Source organism: Puntigrus tetrazona, chromosome 22, assembly GCF_018831695.1.
Source record: "Puntigrus tetrazona isolate hp1 chromosome 22, ASM1883169v1, whole genome shotgun sequence".
Lineage (NCBI taxonomy): Eukaryota > Metazoa > Chordata > Actinopteri > Cypriniformes > Cyprinidae > Puntigrus > Puntigrus tetrazona.
Window position 1 is genome coordinate 10,029,230 of NC_056720.1, and position 19,116 is coordinate 10,048,345.

A 19,116-nucleotide genomic window follows, 5' to 3' on the forward strand; every position below is an offset into this window, starting at 1 on the left:
ACCATGGATTGGCGAGTGAACGCATCTCTTCGTCATGGATGTGCTGGTGATGCATGATCCTAGACGGTGGAACAGGACTGTACATGTAGCATGCATATTTACAAATGGTTAAACACGATTACCTTTGCTCGTGAACCATGAGTTAGACTTCAAACACTGGACTTAAACAATAAGCTTTTAGCGTGGCACCCTGGTTTGAAACCTGTATTTCTCTTATTCATCAAACATTTGCAAATTACAATAAAATGGCATGCACAACATTCATAACTATTCTTAAGGTATCAGTAAGTATTGGATGTTTCATTGTGCATATTCATTTCCTCTTGTTTTTACATTTACATTATCTTTGCTGTCATATGACACCCCAACATGAAAAATTACTCATCGTCAGGTCATCCAAGATGTAGATGAGTTTGTTTCTTTGTTGGAGAACAAATTTTACCATTACATCACTTCATCGCGGATACTCTGCAGTGAATGGGTGCCGTCATAATGAGAGTCCAAACAGCTGATAAAAATGTCAGTCTATATGTAATCCACAAGAATCTAGTCCATCAATTACTGTCTTGCAAAGTGAAACAGTTTGTAACAAACAAATCCATCAACGTGTTTTACATTTAAATTACTGTTTGGCCAAAATATCCATAAACCATAATAACACTTCCTCCGGCAAAAATAGTCTCTCACATCAAAACATCACCAACATATTTGTTTAGAACTGTTACTCATAAATAATGCTTGATCTGTGCATATTTCCCTCCTGATTCACACAAGACAAATTGTCACTTGAGAAAGCAATAAAATAAGGACTTTTTTTACTATGTATAGCCTTTAGTTTCGCAAGATGTTAATTGATGGATTGGATTGGTGTGGACTAGTGGATTACTTAACTGATGTTATCAGCTGTTTGGACTCTCATTCTGACGGCACCCATTCACTGCTAAGGAACCATTGCTGAGCAAGTGATGTAATTCAAATGTAATTTCTCCAAACCTGTTCCAATGAAATAATCTCATCTATATCTGGATGGCCAGAAGGTATAATTTTCCATTTTGGATAAACTATGCCTTTAAAGAAACAAAATGACACACTTCACATTCAAGCAATGTGAAATAGTTATTATGGATCAGTTTCCGTGACAGACATAAATTTGAAACCTTTTGGCTGTTTACAGCTCCCTTTGTACGCAACAGGTGCGTCACATTACAGTCATTTTACTGTCTTTTGAGGTCACTGAATGTCGGACGAACATTTCTGCAATGCTCGACATAGTTGCAACCGAAAAAAATAAGACAAATCTGTTGTGAAATAAACAGATTTTTATTAATTAAACTCATCTGCCGTCATCACATGAACATCTTCACTTGTGGCTGAAATTAAGTAACTGGCCAGAACACAATAAAACACACAATGTCCTGCTCAAACACCCAGTAATCCAAAATATCTTAATTAAAAACACAAACATAACATTTTTCTGATGCAACATTCACCTTTCTTCTACATCTGCGTGTTCTTTTTTGTCTGTTTGAATGATATAAGAACACAGATGTTAGAGCAATAGCCAATGGCGAGCAGGAGGGGGCTGGTCTGGACCACTCTCCACTCCATCCTGTCTTTTAAAACTCTGGGAAGTTCACGAAACTATCAGACTTGATTTTGAAGGACGGGGGAAAGAAATTAATTGGTCCAGCTGTGCAAAAACTTGACAAACTTTTTTTTTGGTGTGTGTCTTTAATTTATTTAGTGTTACCAACCCATCAGTGGCTGCGGCACTATGTGGGACTTCACAGTCGTGACGTTGGTGCTGTCTGCCGTCTTTGTTGTGTCTCTGGCACAAGGTAACGTAATTTAAATAATCTCATAATTGTCTTTATTAGACCTTGTAAGGATGTTATTCATTATGTAACAGTTTGGTACAGCTGTCAACGCGCATGGAGGGGAAAAACAGTGAGAGCTTGTTTGTTTGTTAGAGCTTTATCAACTTACATGGCTGGAGTGATGTTTAGTAAATCACACAGTTTTTGCTTACACAACTTCTGTTAGCCTCCCTGCTATTAACTGACACCTTGGAAGTCAATTTTTTACTAATTAGGCTATGTAAATTCAAGATGAAGGTGATGAATGTGAGTTTTAACTAATCAGCATCTGCACGGGCTGTTATTTATTGCAGTAAACAGCTGAAAAGTGGTTGGCCATGAAAACAAGTGGAAATATTGACATTCATTAAATTTCTTATTCAAAATAGCGAGTGTATAAAAGCACCATTATATTAAACTCAATGCGAGCCTCTTCTGATTCCTCTCGAAAGTCTAAGTATTGGAAAAGCAAAGCAGCCTGCGACTGTTGAGGAATTCATTATTTGAATGACTGGCTGTCATGAAAACTGGGAAACTGCTCACCAGCCCAGACTGAAATTTGGAGCAGCACCGTTTCATCCGCTTCTATTCCATTCACTGTCACTCCATCTCGCCTCCGGTCCACCTCAACCCCTCCACGGAATTTATTACCTGTTTCCCAACACGCGTAGACAGCCGGCACGGAAAATAGCGCCTGACGTTGCTGAGCTCTAAGCTCAAGCCTTTTTAAAAAACCTTTAGGACTACATTTCGTTTTTTTTTTTTTTTTTTTTTAAATAACCAGATGTCTCTCAGTTATCCGGTAATGAGCTGCAAGCCCGCGCGTCCGTGCCAGCTTCATCCAGGGCACGGCGAAGCCATTTTCAACGCTCCAAAGTAAATATTGCCACTCTCTAATCTGCTCCATTCAAACGATTTATTCTCCAGATGTTTCACTTTGCTCTGAAGTTCAGCTGCCCGGTACATCGATCTGTGTTGCTTTGATGTAAAAAAAGAGGGTGGAAAGAAGGATCAAAGGTAACGTGCGAGAGGTTACCCGTCTCGGTTTCAATCTTTTCCGTGAGTGGCCGCTACCTGACCATTAACTGTGTGTTGAAAAGAACCTCTGATTGGACGCGATGGTTTAGGTGAAATTGTTATATTAGCCTATACATATTAATACATAATTACCTATTTATTGAACATTAGTGCGCTTTGTCGTTGTGCTGTCGCCGCCATTTTATATCTATCAAATGTAGTAATCTTGGTTACCGTGATTAGACTCCACTTTACATTTTTGATAGAGGTAAAGTATCAGCAGGAAAAGGTTAATTAGTTATATATTAAATCTAGGAAAAATGTGTCTTTAATAGCTTACTAGTTTATTTTGTGGTGTAAACAATCTATAAAAATATTCAAGATGCTTTAGAAAAAAATATGATTCATATTTATCTACTTTTCATATCGTTTTTAGTTATTGTATTAACAGAAAAAGTAAAAAAAAGGCTAAAAATCTCCTTTTAATTAGAAAACGGCCCTTCTTAGTTTGTTCTACATTAAAACCGATGCTTGAGATCAACTTTCAGGATGAAACGGTTCTGCGACGAGGAAAACCAATCCAGATCATTTTAAACACACACAAATCTGGCTGGGGTTTCATTATTATGCAGTGACAATGAAGTAGTTCAGTTTAGAATAATGGAGCACAGATGCATCCCACTTCAGAGTCTATGGAACAGTCGTTGTCTCCTAATCTTCTTCTCAACCCAATCAGACAGAGCTCACCATCTTCCATTCGAGCACACCTCAGCCAGGACATGTGCCAGATGCACAAAACTACTTCCACATGTTTGCCGACGCAGGATAAACACACAGACAAAACCACTTTGGAGCTCTCATTTGCATTCACTAAAACACGATGGGATGTGGAATGCAATTTTAAGACCACTGCCCGGGCACACTGCCTTCTTAAATGAAATACCTCTGATTTCAAACAAATCCCTACTTGTTACCAACCTCATATACTGCAATAACGCCATCACAGTGTTTTCGCACTCGCCCTAATACATATGAGTATGTGGGTTAGCACTATAGCGCTTTGTCAAAGGGATTACATAACATGCCAAAATGATTTACCTTTCCTTTTCGGATAAACAAGGGGAAAAACTTTCAGAAAGGTGAATGCCAGCTAAATTCTGGCATGTTCTTGTGTCTATCCTTGTTGAAGGCTTTTATTTACAGACAGCAGAGACAGAAAAATAATTCTCGTATAAGAAGCATATGCGGTAACCACTCTGCTACAGCTTTGAAGCAGTTCTTTTATTAAAACTCAACCGTCACATGTATTTTGATTAGCTTCTGGCTTGGGTAGCAATGCTCCAAATGCACATTAAAAAGGGGGAATGTCTTATTAAAAGGCCACAGACTGGTTGCGTGAATGGATTAATTGTCTGAGTATGGCTATTGGACACTGTGCAGACTTTATGAGGTGAGGCGAGAAGTCCTAAAAGGGTAATGATACTGCACTTTATATTGTGGGGTAAAACCCCTGGCAATAAGATAGGTACAAAATAATCACAGAACAGTTGCACTATGTTGAACTTACCCTTTTGTTTGAGAGCCATCTTCCAAAATAAACTTGGCACGAGTGGTTTGTTATGGGAGGGCAAGGTGTCAGTCTATGTTGGGAGGACACTGATATATAGATAGGTGTATATTGTTAGATGATGTTAACTCGAAGTTTCCACTTCAAAGTAAATGCTTTTTTGAACACCTGATCCTAATAATGCCCTGCTACTGGGTCTGGATATTATAAGGTTCCACTGAGGGCATGGACACACAGTTCTTCTCTCTTGGAATAAAGCAGACTAAAGTATGTGATGTGGTTATTGCTAATTATATTGGTGACCGTAGTAGGCGATTTATTTATAGGTTTATTGTTTAATATTTAAAAAAAACTGGGTTTAGGTCATTGGTTATACAAGTAGATGATGATGTTTGGTATACAAGCTAAAATTCAAGCCACGTTCAGGAAAAAAAACATCTATATGGTTAAAAAAAAATTGGGTGGATTATGATTGTCAGGTATAAATCGACATCTAAAGGCTATATTTTTTCTCGAAAGGGGTAAATTGGGAAACTTCATGACGAGGAAAAGCGCAATGACACAGCCAACAAGAACTAAGTATGCTTTTTAGAAAATTACACCATTCCAGTGAATAACTGGAATAATGACATCTCATATTCAGTGGTCTATACTTTGGGAATAACACTCTTTTAGGTAAACCTGCAAGGTAAATCAATGCAGTATAGGAGAGGGATAAAATAACAGTAATGGTTGGAGGAGTAAGTCCTGCAGAGCTTCTGCAGTGACTGACATGTCCGCCGCAGATAAGCACTTCAGTGTGTGTGCGTCGAGTAGTGCCAGTAACAATTCACTGTTAAGACACTGTGCTGTTCCTACTTGAGGATGTTAGGCTTGGCTACATCTGTGGGACACGTCACATTTGGAAAAAAAAATGACATCGTTGAATGAATCCCTTGGTCTGTGATTTCCTTATCACAGCACACTATAGGCTCTGGAAAGTGGTTCAGGGATTCACCTTATGCAGTCAGGACAGCTTGCACGAAACACCGGAGGCCCACTGTCCTCTGTCTAGGATGTGGGAGTGCGTCTTCTGGTAATGTCTCATCTAGAAAGCATGAGACGCCATGTGTTTGTTCCCATTACTCTATCTTCTCCTTTGGGGCCCTGACTAGTAAGTGTCTCCAGATTAGTTTGAGAATTGATGTAGGGGATCAGGCCATCGTGCGTGCTCCACTTCCATATGTGTGCAGCATCTCCTGATGTGACCAGACGGAACGGAAACAGATACAGTGAAGAAATGGACCAAATGTGTCCTCCTCAGGCCAATCGTGAGATCAGATATCAGGTGCTAACTCAGAACTGGTTGGATGTGGTTCAGAAGGGCCATAGACGCCAGTGGATGCTGAGCCGATGAAACTAGGCCACTTGGACTCTGGTGGCACCAATGCACAAAAAAGTCAGTACTTAAATATTGAATGTCTTTTGCACACATTCCATTTACTGCAAAGCCAAGCAGGATTTTCCAATCACATTCACAGACGTGTCTGCAACCTAAGGAACGTGCAAGGAATAAGTTGTTCTGATCTATTACATTGCAAATTATATTGCACTGTAATAGATCAAACAAATTTCATGTCCAACTTTTTAAGACCAAATTTAGTTAGTCCCAGAGGAGGTCAGTGTTTCTTCAAGATTCAGTTGCAGCCAGCGTTTCATTGGTAGCACCTTTGTTGAGTGCGCTGTAATAAAGTTTGTGTTCCCACAGGACCCATCTGGGACAACTCACATCTTCGGAGGTTAAACAAAACAGACAGGAACAGAAAGCTGGCTTACAACAGCCTTGTGGAGCCACAGACCACAGGTAGTTATGGATATTTTAACATGCTCTCTTTATGCAATCAACTAATTTGTGGTGTCCTGCTTAATCCAAACCGCAATGTGGATCTCTGTGTTGCTAAAAAATGTGATGTAATGATTTCTGGAGTCATCTGTCTTCATTAAATGCAAGCTTTAATGATGAAGACATATAGCCACTGCAGAGCTGAAACAATAAGACATTGACTCATGGACATGTAAATAAGTTTACACATGTTCTTAATTAGAGCAAGAGAATAAGTTGTCTCTTAGATAATGTAGACAGCTCTCTTTGCCTAAAATAATGTCTGTAAATTCATACCTCCTGTGGCACTTCTCAAAATAAAGCAACAAGCACTTTTGTGGGACAAGGATTGTATTTGTTAATGTGATTGTATTCTGTTAAAAGCTGGAGTAATCTTTTGGAGTAAACCCAACAAAATGGGCAGAAATTTTGACGTAATCTGGAAACTCATTTTCTTCATCTTTGGGTCACTGGCAAGAGCATTCTGTTCTTGTAAAACATCTTACTCCGATCTTTGTTTTGTGCAACCCAGGTGTAACCGAGTGGACATCCTGGTTCAATATCGACCATCCGGGAGGAAACGGTGACTATGAGAGGTTAGAAGCCATACGCTTCTACTACAGAGAAAGGGTCTGCTCACGACCTGTAGCCATGGAGGCCCGTACCACGGACTGGGTTGCAGCTGCGGATACGGGGGAGGTTGTCCATTCCAGTCTGGAGAAAGGCTTCTGGTGTATCAATAAGGAGCAGCCATTTGGTCGCAGCTGTTCCAACTACCATGTGCGATTCCAGTGTCCACCAGGTACAATTAGTCAAGAGACAATCCATCAAGTACAGAAGTCTATTCCATATGGAGGCATATGAATTTTAACATATGAATGTGCAAGAGTCTTCTTTGTTTTGTTTCTTAAGTCCACTCGTACTGGACCGACTGGAGTGAATGGACGCCTTGCTCTGCCACCGCCTGTAATGATGTTGGCATCCAAGTCCGTCAGAGGAAATGCATGAGCACACAACCTCTTCCACTGCTTCTTTCACCTGTCTGCGTGGGACCTCACATTGAACGCAGAGAGTGTTCAACTCCTCCATGTCAAGGTAAATAAAGGACCATTTGATAATATGCATTTCCTAGCCTTCATTGGCAGTATTCACTAGCGCCTAAAAACACTTGTTGGTCTAGTTTATCTTATCTCCAAATCTGGACAAGATTATGTTATTATGATTTAGCTTAGGATGGTTAAAACAACAGCAAAACGACAGAGAAATGAAGTATCAAAAACTCATTATGTGCTCTTTATATCAGATGTGTCTAAATATTTGTTTTGTTGCATTTCGAAATGACCTAAATCATTTTGACACTCAAACTCAGAAATGAGGCTTATTTTCCACTCATGGTTCTCAAGAGCAATCACATCCTGCTGACATTTACATGACACATGTGGAGCCCAATTAGCTCACTAAACCTGAACATGCTTCTGTGTGTAAAGAGCTTTGCTGTCTTTGATCATAAATCAATGTAATTATGCTGGTAAAGATGTCAAAATGCAGTCCGACATTTCCGTACACACCATATATATTATTTAAATAGTAAAATTATTAATAAAAAGCATAATTTTTTCCTTTGTAGGATCTTAATGTTTTTTTTTTTTTGCAGTTTGTTAACCACCATGTTTATTAATTACTTATTTCTCCCCAAATCTTGACTAAACAGCTTTGTGGAGCCAGTGGGGTTTATGGAGTACTTGCTCAGTGACCTGTGGAAAGGGCCGTAGAACAAGACGTAGGACATGTCACAGATCTTCTACTAAGATTCAGTGTACAGGACGACCTGTGGAGGTCCAAAAGTGTGGAAATCCATGTCCAGGTATTGAGTATTATAAAACACACAATCTCTGAAAACCTAATGATTTTTTTGCTACAATAAAATAAAAACACCCGTTTTATTTTTACAGTGGCATGCAAACGTGTCTGTCCTGGGGGACGTCCCAGCAAGGACTGTAGCTACTGTATCTGTGATGGGCCAACGCTGCACGGGGAGGTCTTTAGTGTTACAGGTGTTCCTGTGCCAAATGCCACAGTGGCTCTGGCTAGCCAAGCCAAGGTTGTCCGTGCCCACACTGATGCCAAGGGTCATTTCAAGATTGATGGACTGTGCACCAGTCCACAGACCCGAGTGGTCATAAGAAAGGATAAATTTTCACCTGTTACTCTTCCTGTTTTCAACAACAGTACTGATGAATTCTGGGTACGGGCCATCTTACAATCCTCAGGTAAAGAAAAAAAAAACTTTTGAATATGGATGATCTCACATTGATAATTTAATGCAGTGTTGCATTGTTGGTTTTTCCAATTTATGTCTCATAGAAAAGCCCTATATTGAAAAGCACCCAGAAGACAAGGTGCGTTACGAGGGACAACGTGCAACCCTTTGCTGTAGAGCGACAGGATCACCAAAACCTGACAAATATTACTGGTAAAAAGCAATAAAATTTCTTTATAGGTTTTCTAGCAAATCCTGTTAATCTTATAGTTACATAAAAATCTATTTGTTTGATCCAAAGGTACCACAATGGAACCTTACTGAATCGCACAATATACAAGTATGATGAAGATTTGATATTGCGGGACCTGAAACCAGAGCACTCAGGCAAATATCACTGCAAAGCAACTAGTCTGACAGGCAGCATAAAGTCTACTTCAGCCGTCCTCACTGTTTTCGGTAAGTGCAAAACCATTTTACCGGTCAACAGGGAACATTATAGTATTTTTGCAAAATGTCCCTAAAGAAGAAAAATAACCCCAATAAATATTGTGGTCTCCAATGAAATATTAACGTCTATAATGTCTAGTGACATCTGCGGTGCAATATTTTATTATGTTTAAGTTGGTAGAAATTACCAGTTTCTAAACAAGGAATGACTGGCAAGAAGTCGTGGTGGGCAGACTAAAATCCTTAAATCCCACCGCTTTCCATATTAAAGTGAAATCCAATCTTGTCAATAAATCCTGTTTTTTTTTTCCATCTCAGACAAGTATGCATTTCCACATTTGCACACACACTACACATTGTGAAAATTCCCATGATGCTTGTTATCCAAGATATAGATTGTAAGAAATGGTCTGTCGAAACGTGTGCTAAAGCGATCAGCCCTAGACTTTGTCTGAGGGATCTCTTTGCTTCTTAATCATTTTGGCATACAAAATGTGCTTTGCTGAATGAAACACTAACACCTGTCACAGCAGGGTTTTTAATAGAGGATGATTAATGTGTTTTGTATTCACTCTTGCATTTAAACAACAGCTACAGGAGAAATGTTTTCCATGAATTAAATTTCATCAACCTCAAATAAGATTACATGGTTGCTCTCTCCAATAAGTGTCATTTTAAGGAAACACAGAGCTTTTATGAATAAAGGAGCAGCATTTACACTAGAATGGTAATGTGACAATAATGATTGCAGCCATTAGTATGGTGACACACTGAGATAACAAAGTTAAATTAGAACCAATATTTTGGCAAGTCATCACACTTCCTTTTCAGGCTTCCAAGTTCAGTGACCTAGTTTTATTTGTTCACAGTGATCTTGTGAAATATATATTTCTACTTTGAAACAAGTATCTTCATACCAGAAATAAAAAGATAAATATAGAATGTTGTATGATTTTTTCAAGCTTAAATCTATTTAAAAAAAGAACTAAGTCAGTTTTCTAAAATCAATAAATAAATGAATCTCTGAAATCAATTAACGAAAAGGAATTGCAATAAAAAATTTTTTTGCAATGTTATAATTATTCTGCAGTTTTTGGAAATGTACCACACTGATCTCACATTTTGTGTTTCACAGCTAAAGGAACACCAGCATGCAACTCAACACCTGAAACTCACCTGATTAAATTGCCATTAGACTGCAAGCAGCATGGAACAGACTCCAAGTTTTACAATGCAGGTCGTTGTCTACATAACAAATGCCCTGGATCGCTGGACTTTGACATGCGTTGCAGGGATGGATCTGGCTTCTGCTGTGGGGTCAAACAAATGGAAGCTAGAGAGATCAACTGTGGCCGTTACACACTGCCTATCAAGGTTGTTAGTGAGTGTGGCTGCCAGAATTGTGTGGAGCCCAAAATTCTTGTACGGGGCAGGGTGGTGTCAGCAGACAGTGATGAACCCCTGCGCTTTGGACATATTTACATAGGGAAAGAACGGATAGGTACCACAGGATATCAGGGTGGGTTTACAATCCAGGTATCTCCAGATACACAACGTCTTGTGGTAAACTTTGTGGATCCATCTGAGAAGTTCATTGACACAGTCAAGGTTTTTATCTTTGACAAGAGAGGAGGTTCTGTCTATCATGATGTAAAAGTGATGAGGAAGCAGGAACCTGTTGATATAAATGCTGCAGAAAGCAATACCATTTACCTGGGTGAAATCAAAGATGAGGACCCCATCGGTCAACTGGTCATACCTCCAAACTCTTTCCATAAAAACACAGGGGAAGTGTACGAAGGGACTGTTAAGGCCAGTGTCACGTTCCTTGACCCACGCAACATTACAATGGCTGCTGCTGCTCCTGGCGATCTCAACTTTGTAGACAATGAAGGAGACATGCTACCTCTCAGGACATATGGAATGTTTTCAGTAGATTTCCGAGATGGAGCAAACCAGGAGGTTCTAGGAGCTGGCGCAGTCCAGGTACTTCTTGATACAGAGCATGTAAAAATGCAGGAGCACATCCCTGCTATGAAACTCTGGTCCCTCAATCCTGATACAGGTATTTGGGAGGAGGAGAGTAACTTTCAACCCACACAAACTACTGTTGCTGGCAAAGGAAGGAACAAACGTGAGGAGCGCACCTTCCTGATAGGGAATATGGAAATCAGGGAGCGTAGGTTGTTCAATCTCGATGTACCTGAGAATCGCCGGTGCTATGTCAAAGTGAGGGCGTACATGAGCGACAAGTTCCTTCCCAACGAGCAACTAGAGGGAGTGGTAATAAACTTGATAAACCTGGAGCCTAAGCCTGGCTACTCATCAAATCCAAGGGCTTGGGGACGCTTTGATAGTGTGATAACAGGACCAAACGGTGCTTGTCTTCCAGCTTTCTGTGATGCTCAGAGGCCTGATGCATACATGGCTTACGTCACAGCTATTATGGGAGGTGAGGAACTGGAAGCAGCCCCCTCAATGCCAAAGATGAACCCAAATATTATTGGTGTGTCTCAGCCGTACTTAGGGAAGTTAGATTACCAGCGCTCCGATCATGAGGATCCAGCACTTAAGAAAACAGCCTTCCGAATCAACCTAGCCAAACCAAACCCTAACAATTTTGATGAAACGAATGGACCAATCTATCCTTATCAGAGTTTAATTGCCTGTGAAAATGCACCTGTTGATGCCAACCACTTTCGCTTTCTTCCGTGTCGAAAAAGATAAATATGAATACAATGTGGTACCTTTTGAGGAGAGTGACCTTACATCTTGGACAGGAGATTATCTTTCATGGTGGCCAAATCCACAAGAGTTCAGGGCTTGCTACATCAAAGTTAAGATTCATGGAGCTACAGAAATCATGGTAAGGTCAAGAAACCTGGGTGGCACTCATCCTCAGACAAGAGGTCAGTTGTATGGCATTAGAGACATTCGTAGTACCCGTGATTTGCACCATCCTAACACCTCTGCTGCTTGTCTTGAGTTCAAGTGCAGTGGGATGCTCTTTGACCAAGGTATTGTAGACAGGTCACTAATTTCTATTATCCCACAAGGTAACTGCCGTCGTGTAGGTATTAATGGTCTTCTGCAAGAGTACCTGATAAAGCATCCTCCTGTTCTTCAAAACAATGAGTCTCATGCATTCAATATGTTAGCTCCTGTTGATCCACTTGGACACAATTATGGAATATACACTGTCACCGACCAGAACCCACGGGTTGCCAAAGAGATTGCCATTGGCCGTTGCTTTGATGGAACTTCAGATGGTTTTTCCAGGGAGATGAAGTCAGATTCTGGAGTGGCACTGACGTTCAGCTGCCCTAAAAGGACTGTGAATCGTGAGAGCTTATTTCAGCGCCTGCAAACAAATCCTGGCCTAACACTAACACAGATGGCGCGGGAGATGAGGGAGTCCCAGGGACTGCAAGTCAGAAGAGGGTCAACCCAAATGGTGGCCTACCCTTTTGGCCAACAGGGCAGGAGCCAGAACCGCAGAGCCACAAACACTAACAGAAGAAGACCAGCTACAAGGACACAACCAAGACAGTAGATCTTTCTTTAGGTGAGTTCTGAGAGTGCACTTTTTTTCCAGTAAAAATTCAAGATGTTGATAAAACTCAAATGTATGTTTTCCATCCTCATGCAGGTCTTTTGGGTTGAAGAGAGTGAAGAAAAAGAGACTCAAAAAACCTGCTATGGAAATCCCAAACTTGGCCAGCCGGGTGATATTGGATGCTCTGTCCTAACGGAGCAAAATCCTCACCTGATTTATCCGAACACATTTAAACTCTTTCTACTTGTGTATGGAAAACTGTCCTCTCATACTTCCTCAAAGTTTACTTCATTGTTTAAGACATTTATTTTTAGTGATTAGGCCCATACAGACTGATGTCATTTATTTATTTCCAAAGTCAAAACTTGCTTATGTGGAGCGTCCTACTTTTAGATCCGTAATTATTCGCTTATTTTTCTAATTGATCAGGGTCTTCCATTGGCGATAGGCTAAATAGGTAAGACAATTCTGTATAGATTGAGGTCAAGTGTGACAGCTGCTAAACCACATATTCTACTCTATTGGATGCAATGATCAAGAATTGAGGCAGCAAAGATGCCAGTTTTGTTTCGCCTCCTTTTCCACGTCGCCATTCAAGTTATGATTTGGCCAACTATTGGTCTGACCAAAGCATGACTGACCCCTGCCAAGAATAGCATCCCTTAACAGAATAGATCGCCAAGGTAGACTAAACAAACCTGTGGTGAGACAAAGAATAATATAATGGCCCTAACTTCAAAAACAAATTAATGTTTAATTTTTTATTTAATGCCCTCTTCATACTTTTGACCATATGGCTGGCCTAATCAAAATTTCTTTTGATATGAAATCCAACTAATACAGTATCTCAGTGTATGATGTCTAGATCTTAGAGTTAACTGATTGTATTTTGTTTCTTGTTTCTGTTTGTTTCATAAGTGCAATATTATGTTCCAGTAATGACTTGAGAGTCCTGACAAAAACATCCTATGTTATGAGCCAATCAACCATAGGTCTGTTAAAATGTTGGGCTATTCCCTTAGTAATTGCATATCTGAATTTCAAATTACACCTGTTCTTTTTTTTAATTAATCCTAATAAATTAGATTTTACTAATCCAATTCAACCTCCTCTCATATAGCCAGCTGACAATGCAACATGAATGCAGTTGCAGTATTTAACTCCACCCTAAAGTAACAAAAATTCAATTGTGTGATTTAAAAACAATCAATGCACCATTAAAAAAATAAACCATGTGGACCCGCATAAGCTGGACATTTATATCCTTTGAGGTATATTTTGTAGGTAGCATTGCAAATAGAAAAAAGTATTTGCCTAATCCCTTATGCTCACAATATTCTGCATTGGCTCAAAGCAAAAAGTTAATTAAATTGAGTGCATGCTTTTATAGATATGGTTGCAAAAGTTTGTTTTGGCTTTTATTCAAAGGTGTACAGCTGGACCAATGCAGGTGAAATATATACAAAACTTAATATTTTAAAATCAAATCATCAAATTTAAATAATATTCTAAAATCAAATCATCAAATTTTTACTCAGTTTAAAAAACAAATTATCAACTGAATAAAGTCTTTAAAGTCTTTAAAAAAATCCAGTAAAGTAATATTATTGTACATTTTTTCTAAAATTGCAGTTGAAGACAAAGTTGCAGAGTCTTATAACAGACTATTTGTAATCATTATAATCTGAGATTTAAAAAAAAAAATTGCTATATTTAAAAAAAAAATGTCAAAATGTGACATTTACAGGACAATTTTTACAGTCATGGCCGACCAGAAAAATATGTAATCATAAGGAAATATAATGTAATGAAACACATTTTGTAAACTGTAAAACGCATCGCTTCAGGCCAAGTGCAAACGTAAAATTACTGAACACCATTATTTTCTATCCCAGACAATTTCATCTGTATGTGATGTTGAGTAGTACATATGTAACTTGAATAAATTTAAACTTCTGTAATTTTGTAATATATCCAATTAAAGTAATCTTTGGTCTTTTAGCATTTATATACTGTACATTTTTGTTTCAGAGGATAGATGTAGTGGGATATTGGATGAATATGGTGCTAAAAAAAATTGTTGGCTTTTAAAAGTGTTTGTCCTCGCTTCAACTGTCTGGCTGGTCTCAGGGAGACTACAACTTTTCCAGGAATAACCTCTGGCAAAATGTGCATTGATACCTCTACCACTACACTACAAAGTGAGAGTTGAATAATTGTCTTTGCACTCTCAGAAATCTCTTTTCATGCTTGCTTAGCAAACATTTTACATACAACACATCTTAAAAATCATATTGTAACTTATACTGCATGAAATTTCCCGTCTTGCGATCTCAAAAGCCAGTTTTATGTGTAAATTGTGGATTACAATGTCTGTCAAATTTACCAGAATGTAAATAAAGATCTCTTGTAAACATGTTCTGTTGACATTGCTTTATTCCATTAAACTTAAAAAAAAAAAAAAATTACACAAAAATATAAACAGAAATCATAAGCAGGCACACAACACAGGCTTTATCACAATTGTTAACCATTTAAAACAACTGTTAATAAAATTGTAAAAATAAATAAAATATATTATAAATATTTTGCATTTTTTATGAGTTAACTTCTGCCCACGTATTCAAAGCCAATGTTTAAGCATCGCATAGCTTTAGCCACCTTTTGTCCATTAACTTATATTTTATAAAGGTAGGATAATCAAATACTGATGGTGATTAAATGGAAAGATTCAAATAAGAATGAATTTATTTACTTATTTTTTTCACGAAGACCTCATGGAATCACAAAATTAAGTGAGTCGACCAAGTAATTAAGTCCTTTAATTTTTTCCCTGCGGTAAAAAGTCATTTCTACCTGACGCTCAAGAGGGCTGGATCTCAGAAGGTATAATTACGGAAAGTTACAACCGTAAACATTTATTACGGCCCTAGAGAGAAACACATTAACATCTCTAGAGTGCTAACGATTATGAATCTTAAACTATGACTAATTAAGCTGCTGAAATGTACAGCTGACTGAATAAACAGTCTGTGACCCCATTTTCCCTGAGTTCGATCAATCTTGCATATAAACTTTGCCAACGTACATTTTAAGGTATTCATAACAATTTAAATAAATCATAAAATAAATAATCTAAATGGCAGAAAACAACGTTCACTTTAGTGTCACTGGAAGTCATTTGCGTACAACATTAAAGACCGATTTATCTCTGATTCGTAGTGTATATATACAAATTGTCACAAATGTTAACAACTGCTCCATTGGGAACAGGAAAGTTTATTCAACTCAAATTCTGCATCGTTTTCAAATATTGCGAGATCCAAGCAGATGCTTCAGTTCGAGGGAACAAAACACTGCCGTGACCGAAAACTTCAGTTCTCCTTGACCTGGCCGAAAGGTTGTAACGAGAGCTCACTCGTGTGCTTGACGTATATATTGCCGTCTTCCAATTTCACTTCATGAACTTGTTGCTAAAAAAAGAAAAGGGAAAACTTTACATTTTGACAAAGAAATAAAACTAGCGCACGCCTGCAATGCATCTGACTCTATTTTTGCTTGGACAGCTGTAAAAGCCCACAGCTAGGAAGGAACTTTGATATACGAGCATGGTGGATGTAAACCGGTGGTGGGAACAGTGTCTAATTACTGAACATTTCAAGGTGTCGAGCCCCCCAGGATGACTGTCGTAATAATGGATTGTTTTACCGAGTCTTTGCCTTACATTGATTGGCCCAAGCTCACTGTCACGTCCAACAGCCCCATTATTTATATTCGCGGCATGGGAGAACACATTTCATCTACTTATTAAAAAAGCAGACTTTTGGCTAAATTGAAACGTGCCGAAAAAAGCGCACTTTAATTCTTAGGAAAGAGAGTTTCCAAATGTCTGTCTGTTTGGCAGCACCTACTTCTGTACGATTCTGGTGATGTGCAATCCATTACCGCGTGAGATAATGTTTGGTGCCATACCGAGTTAAAGTGATGGCACAACAAATGTGGTTTTAATACGAAAATACAAGTGTTTTTCAGGGACGCTGAATCATCAACTGAATCACTGGCTAACTTGTTCATCATGGATGCCTACTGCCCCTTTACTGCTGAGTAATGAAATTTAGTTGAAACTTTTTGGGTGAAAATTCAGGCATCTCAGCTTTTTATTAGAGGTTCATGTTAGATGATAAAATAAAGATTCCCTTGAAGCTATCTTCTGGATTCAATACCAAGAAGGCTCATTCAACTAAAATTGTTGTATAATGTCAGTTACCAAATAAAATTATTTTGACTCATCCCTTAGTTTAAAAAAATGATGTAAACAGTGCCAGCATATTGTAGGTTTGAAGGGTGAAATGTGAAGTTATTAACATATTATTGTTGAAGCAGTTAATTCTTCTTTTAAAAAACTAGAAACGTTTTCATTTTTACACTTGGACTGTTGCTTCATTGGGAAAAAAAAAATTCTAGGACTAGTTATTTATCAGCAGTGCAGTATCTGTGGGTTTTGAACAGAGGTGTGTTGGCTTAAATATTATGTATTTTCAAGACCTTTTGTGACTTTTTATAATAACAATACGTTTGGCTAAACCCAAAATGTGCACTTTAATGTAATGTTTATTTCCTGGTCCAATTTACATTCATTGTAACTTGCTTAGGGAATCATTTTCTGTGGTAATCGGCAATACACCAGCGAGTTTAACGTGTACTGAACCTAGAATATTCCTTTAATGAGCAAAAAAAGTTAAACGCAAAGTGTCTCACCTGTAAACCTGTGCTTGATTTCCCTGTTTTGAGATTGAAGTCATAGTCATGCCAAGGACAGAAAACCTGAAGAACACCATCGGCCTCCTCAATATCTCCATCACACAGCGGACCTCCTAAAAGTCAAAGAAATATACTGCATTTTAACACAAACATAGTCTAATCATCTGACAGAAACTCTGGTAACTTCTTATTTCCTACTGGGATCAATAACACGACCTTTATAAAAAAAAATAACCACGGTTTTATTATGTTTTTGACGGAATTATTATCATCAACCACAGTTTTACCACAAATACCGTGGTTATCGCAGTAAAGCCATGGTTAATTTGCAGCTACCATGTTTTAGTTTGTTCGGTTATATTTCTAGTATACACGTTCCGTCTTAATCGTTAAACAAAAACAGGACCGTCCCATAACGTTAGTTATGATCACATATCAAAATGAGATTTAACAGTAAGAACGGCGTCGTGTTAAATGACGTTTTGGCGGCAATTACGGTTACCATGGTGATAATGACAGAGCGCGTAGAGAACGAGGCAAAATGTTGTCGTTGGCCGTAGCTCGCTGCTAGCCAAATTAGCTTCGCACTCTTTTTCAACGCCTCAGTAGTCAATGTAAGCGAACAAAATGCGAAATGGTTCGTTACCCGAATGAGCGCAGCGCGCGTCCATCGCGAAGAATTCGCCGTTCACGTGAAACAGGCAAACATCCGCGTCGCGTCCGTCAGACGAATACATCAGTCGGCATTGTTTCTTGGACAGCTCCGACACGGGGCCTATTAGCCTCCAGGAAACACTCTCATCTTCGGGAGAAGTCATAGAGGTGCGTTTAAGCGGGGCATTAACGCGCTGTATTATCTTCTTTTAACTAAACGCGATAGATTTCGCCTCGCCGACGGTCGCCGCTCTCCCTGTCGCTTCCTGGAGGCTGTACTGCACTTTGTCGCCGAAGGGGGGGGTCCCCAAAGAAGACTGGGAAGACGACCCTATGAAAATGTGCAGACGTTTCGACGCAAATATCGATAATCACGTTCGATTTCAAATGTTTGAACATGTTTAAACGTTTAAACCAAGCAACGTAACTCGGAAAAGGTGTGTTTGAGATCACGCAGGCCGATTATAAAAAATAAGGCGCTTGAGGGGTTCTGCTAGTGCTTCAAATATTGAGGATGGGGAAGGAAATTAAAACAAGCCGACAATGACCGGTTTATTACAATAAACATAACTCAGAATCAAGGAATAAAGCTCTCTGTGATTACAGCAACAAACAAAAATGAAGAAAAACAGCTATTTCACAATGGCGTCCTCGCTGTTTCTTGAAGCTATGGTGTCCACCTTCACGTTACGCAATCAGCTCGCCTTAATCAAATATGTGTCACCCGTTTTGGTCTGTGTCATTTATAATCCTCATAACTTATTAAATAAGATCAGTTCCACGTGTAATCAGACATGCACGAAAAAAAGCTGCGCATCACTTCAGACCACAATGCAGCTTTGTTCCACTAAATGAAGACTGATAAAGTGCAGGTTGCATTTACATTAATTCAAGTTGCTTGCTGGATGCGATGCGACTGAACATCTGGTCGAGCGCTATGGAAAAAGGGGCAAGGCCAGTGTCCAAAAAGCTTTGTACTGTCTCACTCCCTTGCGCTAATCTTTAATAGCGAGTGAGCTTAAATGAGAGAACCATTCTGAGCCCATGCAAAGACAGCTTCACACAGCACAGCGTGAGCATTCAGTGTAGGCTAACAGGCTCTCTGGTCAATTACATCCAAGCTGTAGACAAACA

At 39.0% G+C, this 19,116-nt stretch overlaps 2 protein-coding genes across 2 annotated transcripts; one reads left to right on the top strand and one right to left on the bottom strand.

The window, feature by feature from the left end:
• The first annotated feature begins 1,640 nt into the window (after window positions 1-1,640).
• Window positions 1,641-14,983, top strand: cilp2 (cartilage intermediate layer protein 2). Its single transcript, XM_043223410.1, is given in 11 exon segments — window positions 1,641-1,838; window positions 6,188-6,283; window positions 6,834-7,103; window positions 7,214-7,396; window positions 8,013-8,165; window positions 8,254-8,571; window positions 8,666-8,774; window positions 8,863-9,020; window positions 10,147-11,714; window positions 11,716-12,576; window positions 12,661-14,983. Coding segments are annotated over 10 exon segments (3,768 nt in total). The 5' UTR covers window positions 1,641-1,774; the 3' UTR covers window positions 12,565-12,576; window positions 12,661-14,983.
• A 9-nt stretch (window positions 14,984-14,992) lies between these two features.
• si:ch211-212d10.2 (uncharacterized protein LOC557710 homolog) lies at window positions 14,993-18,645 on the bottom strand. Its single transcript, XM_043223412.1, has 3 exons — window positions 17,975-18,645; window positions 17,326-17,441; window positions 14,993-16,040 (listed from the first exon to the last, which is right to left on the bottom strand). The coding sequence occupies exons 1-3, from the start codon at window positions 18,144-18,146 to the stop codon at window positions 15,942-15,944; spliced, it is 387 nt and encodes a 128-aa protein (XP_043079347.1). The 5' UTR covers window positions 18,147-18,645; the 3' UTR covers window positions 14,993-15,941.
• Window positions 18,646-19,116: the final 471 nt, after the last annotated feature.

Coding starts and splice junctions, on each gene's coding strand:
- si:ch211-212d10.2 (XM_043223412.1), bottom strand. CDS start 18,146: ATGACTTCTCCCGAAGATGAGAGTGTTTCCTGGAGGCTAATAGGCCCC. Junction 17,442..17,974: donor CGCGCGCTGCGCTCATTCGG/GTAACGAACCAT, acceptor TTTGACTTTTAG/GAGGTCCGCTGTGTGATGGA. Junction 16,041..17,325: donor AATCAAGCACAGGTTTACAG/GTGAGACACTTT, acceptor TTCTTTTTTTAG/CAACAAGTTCATGAAGTGAA.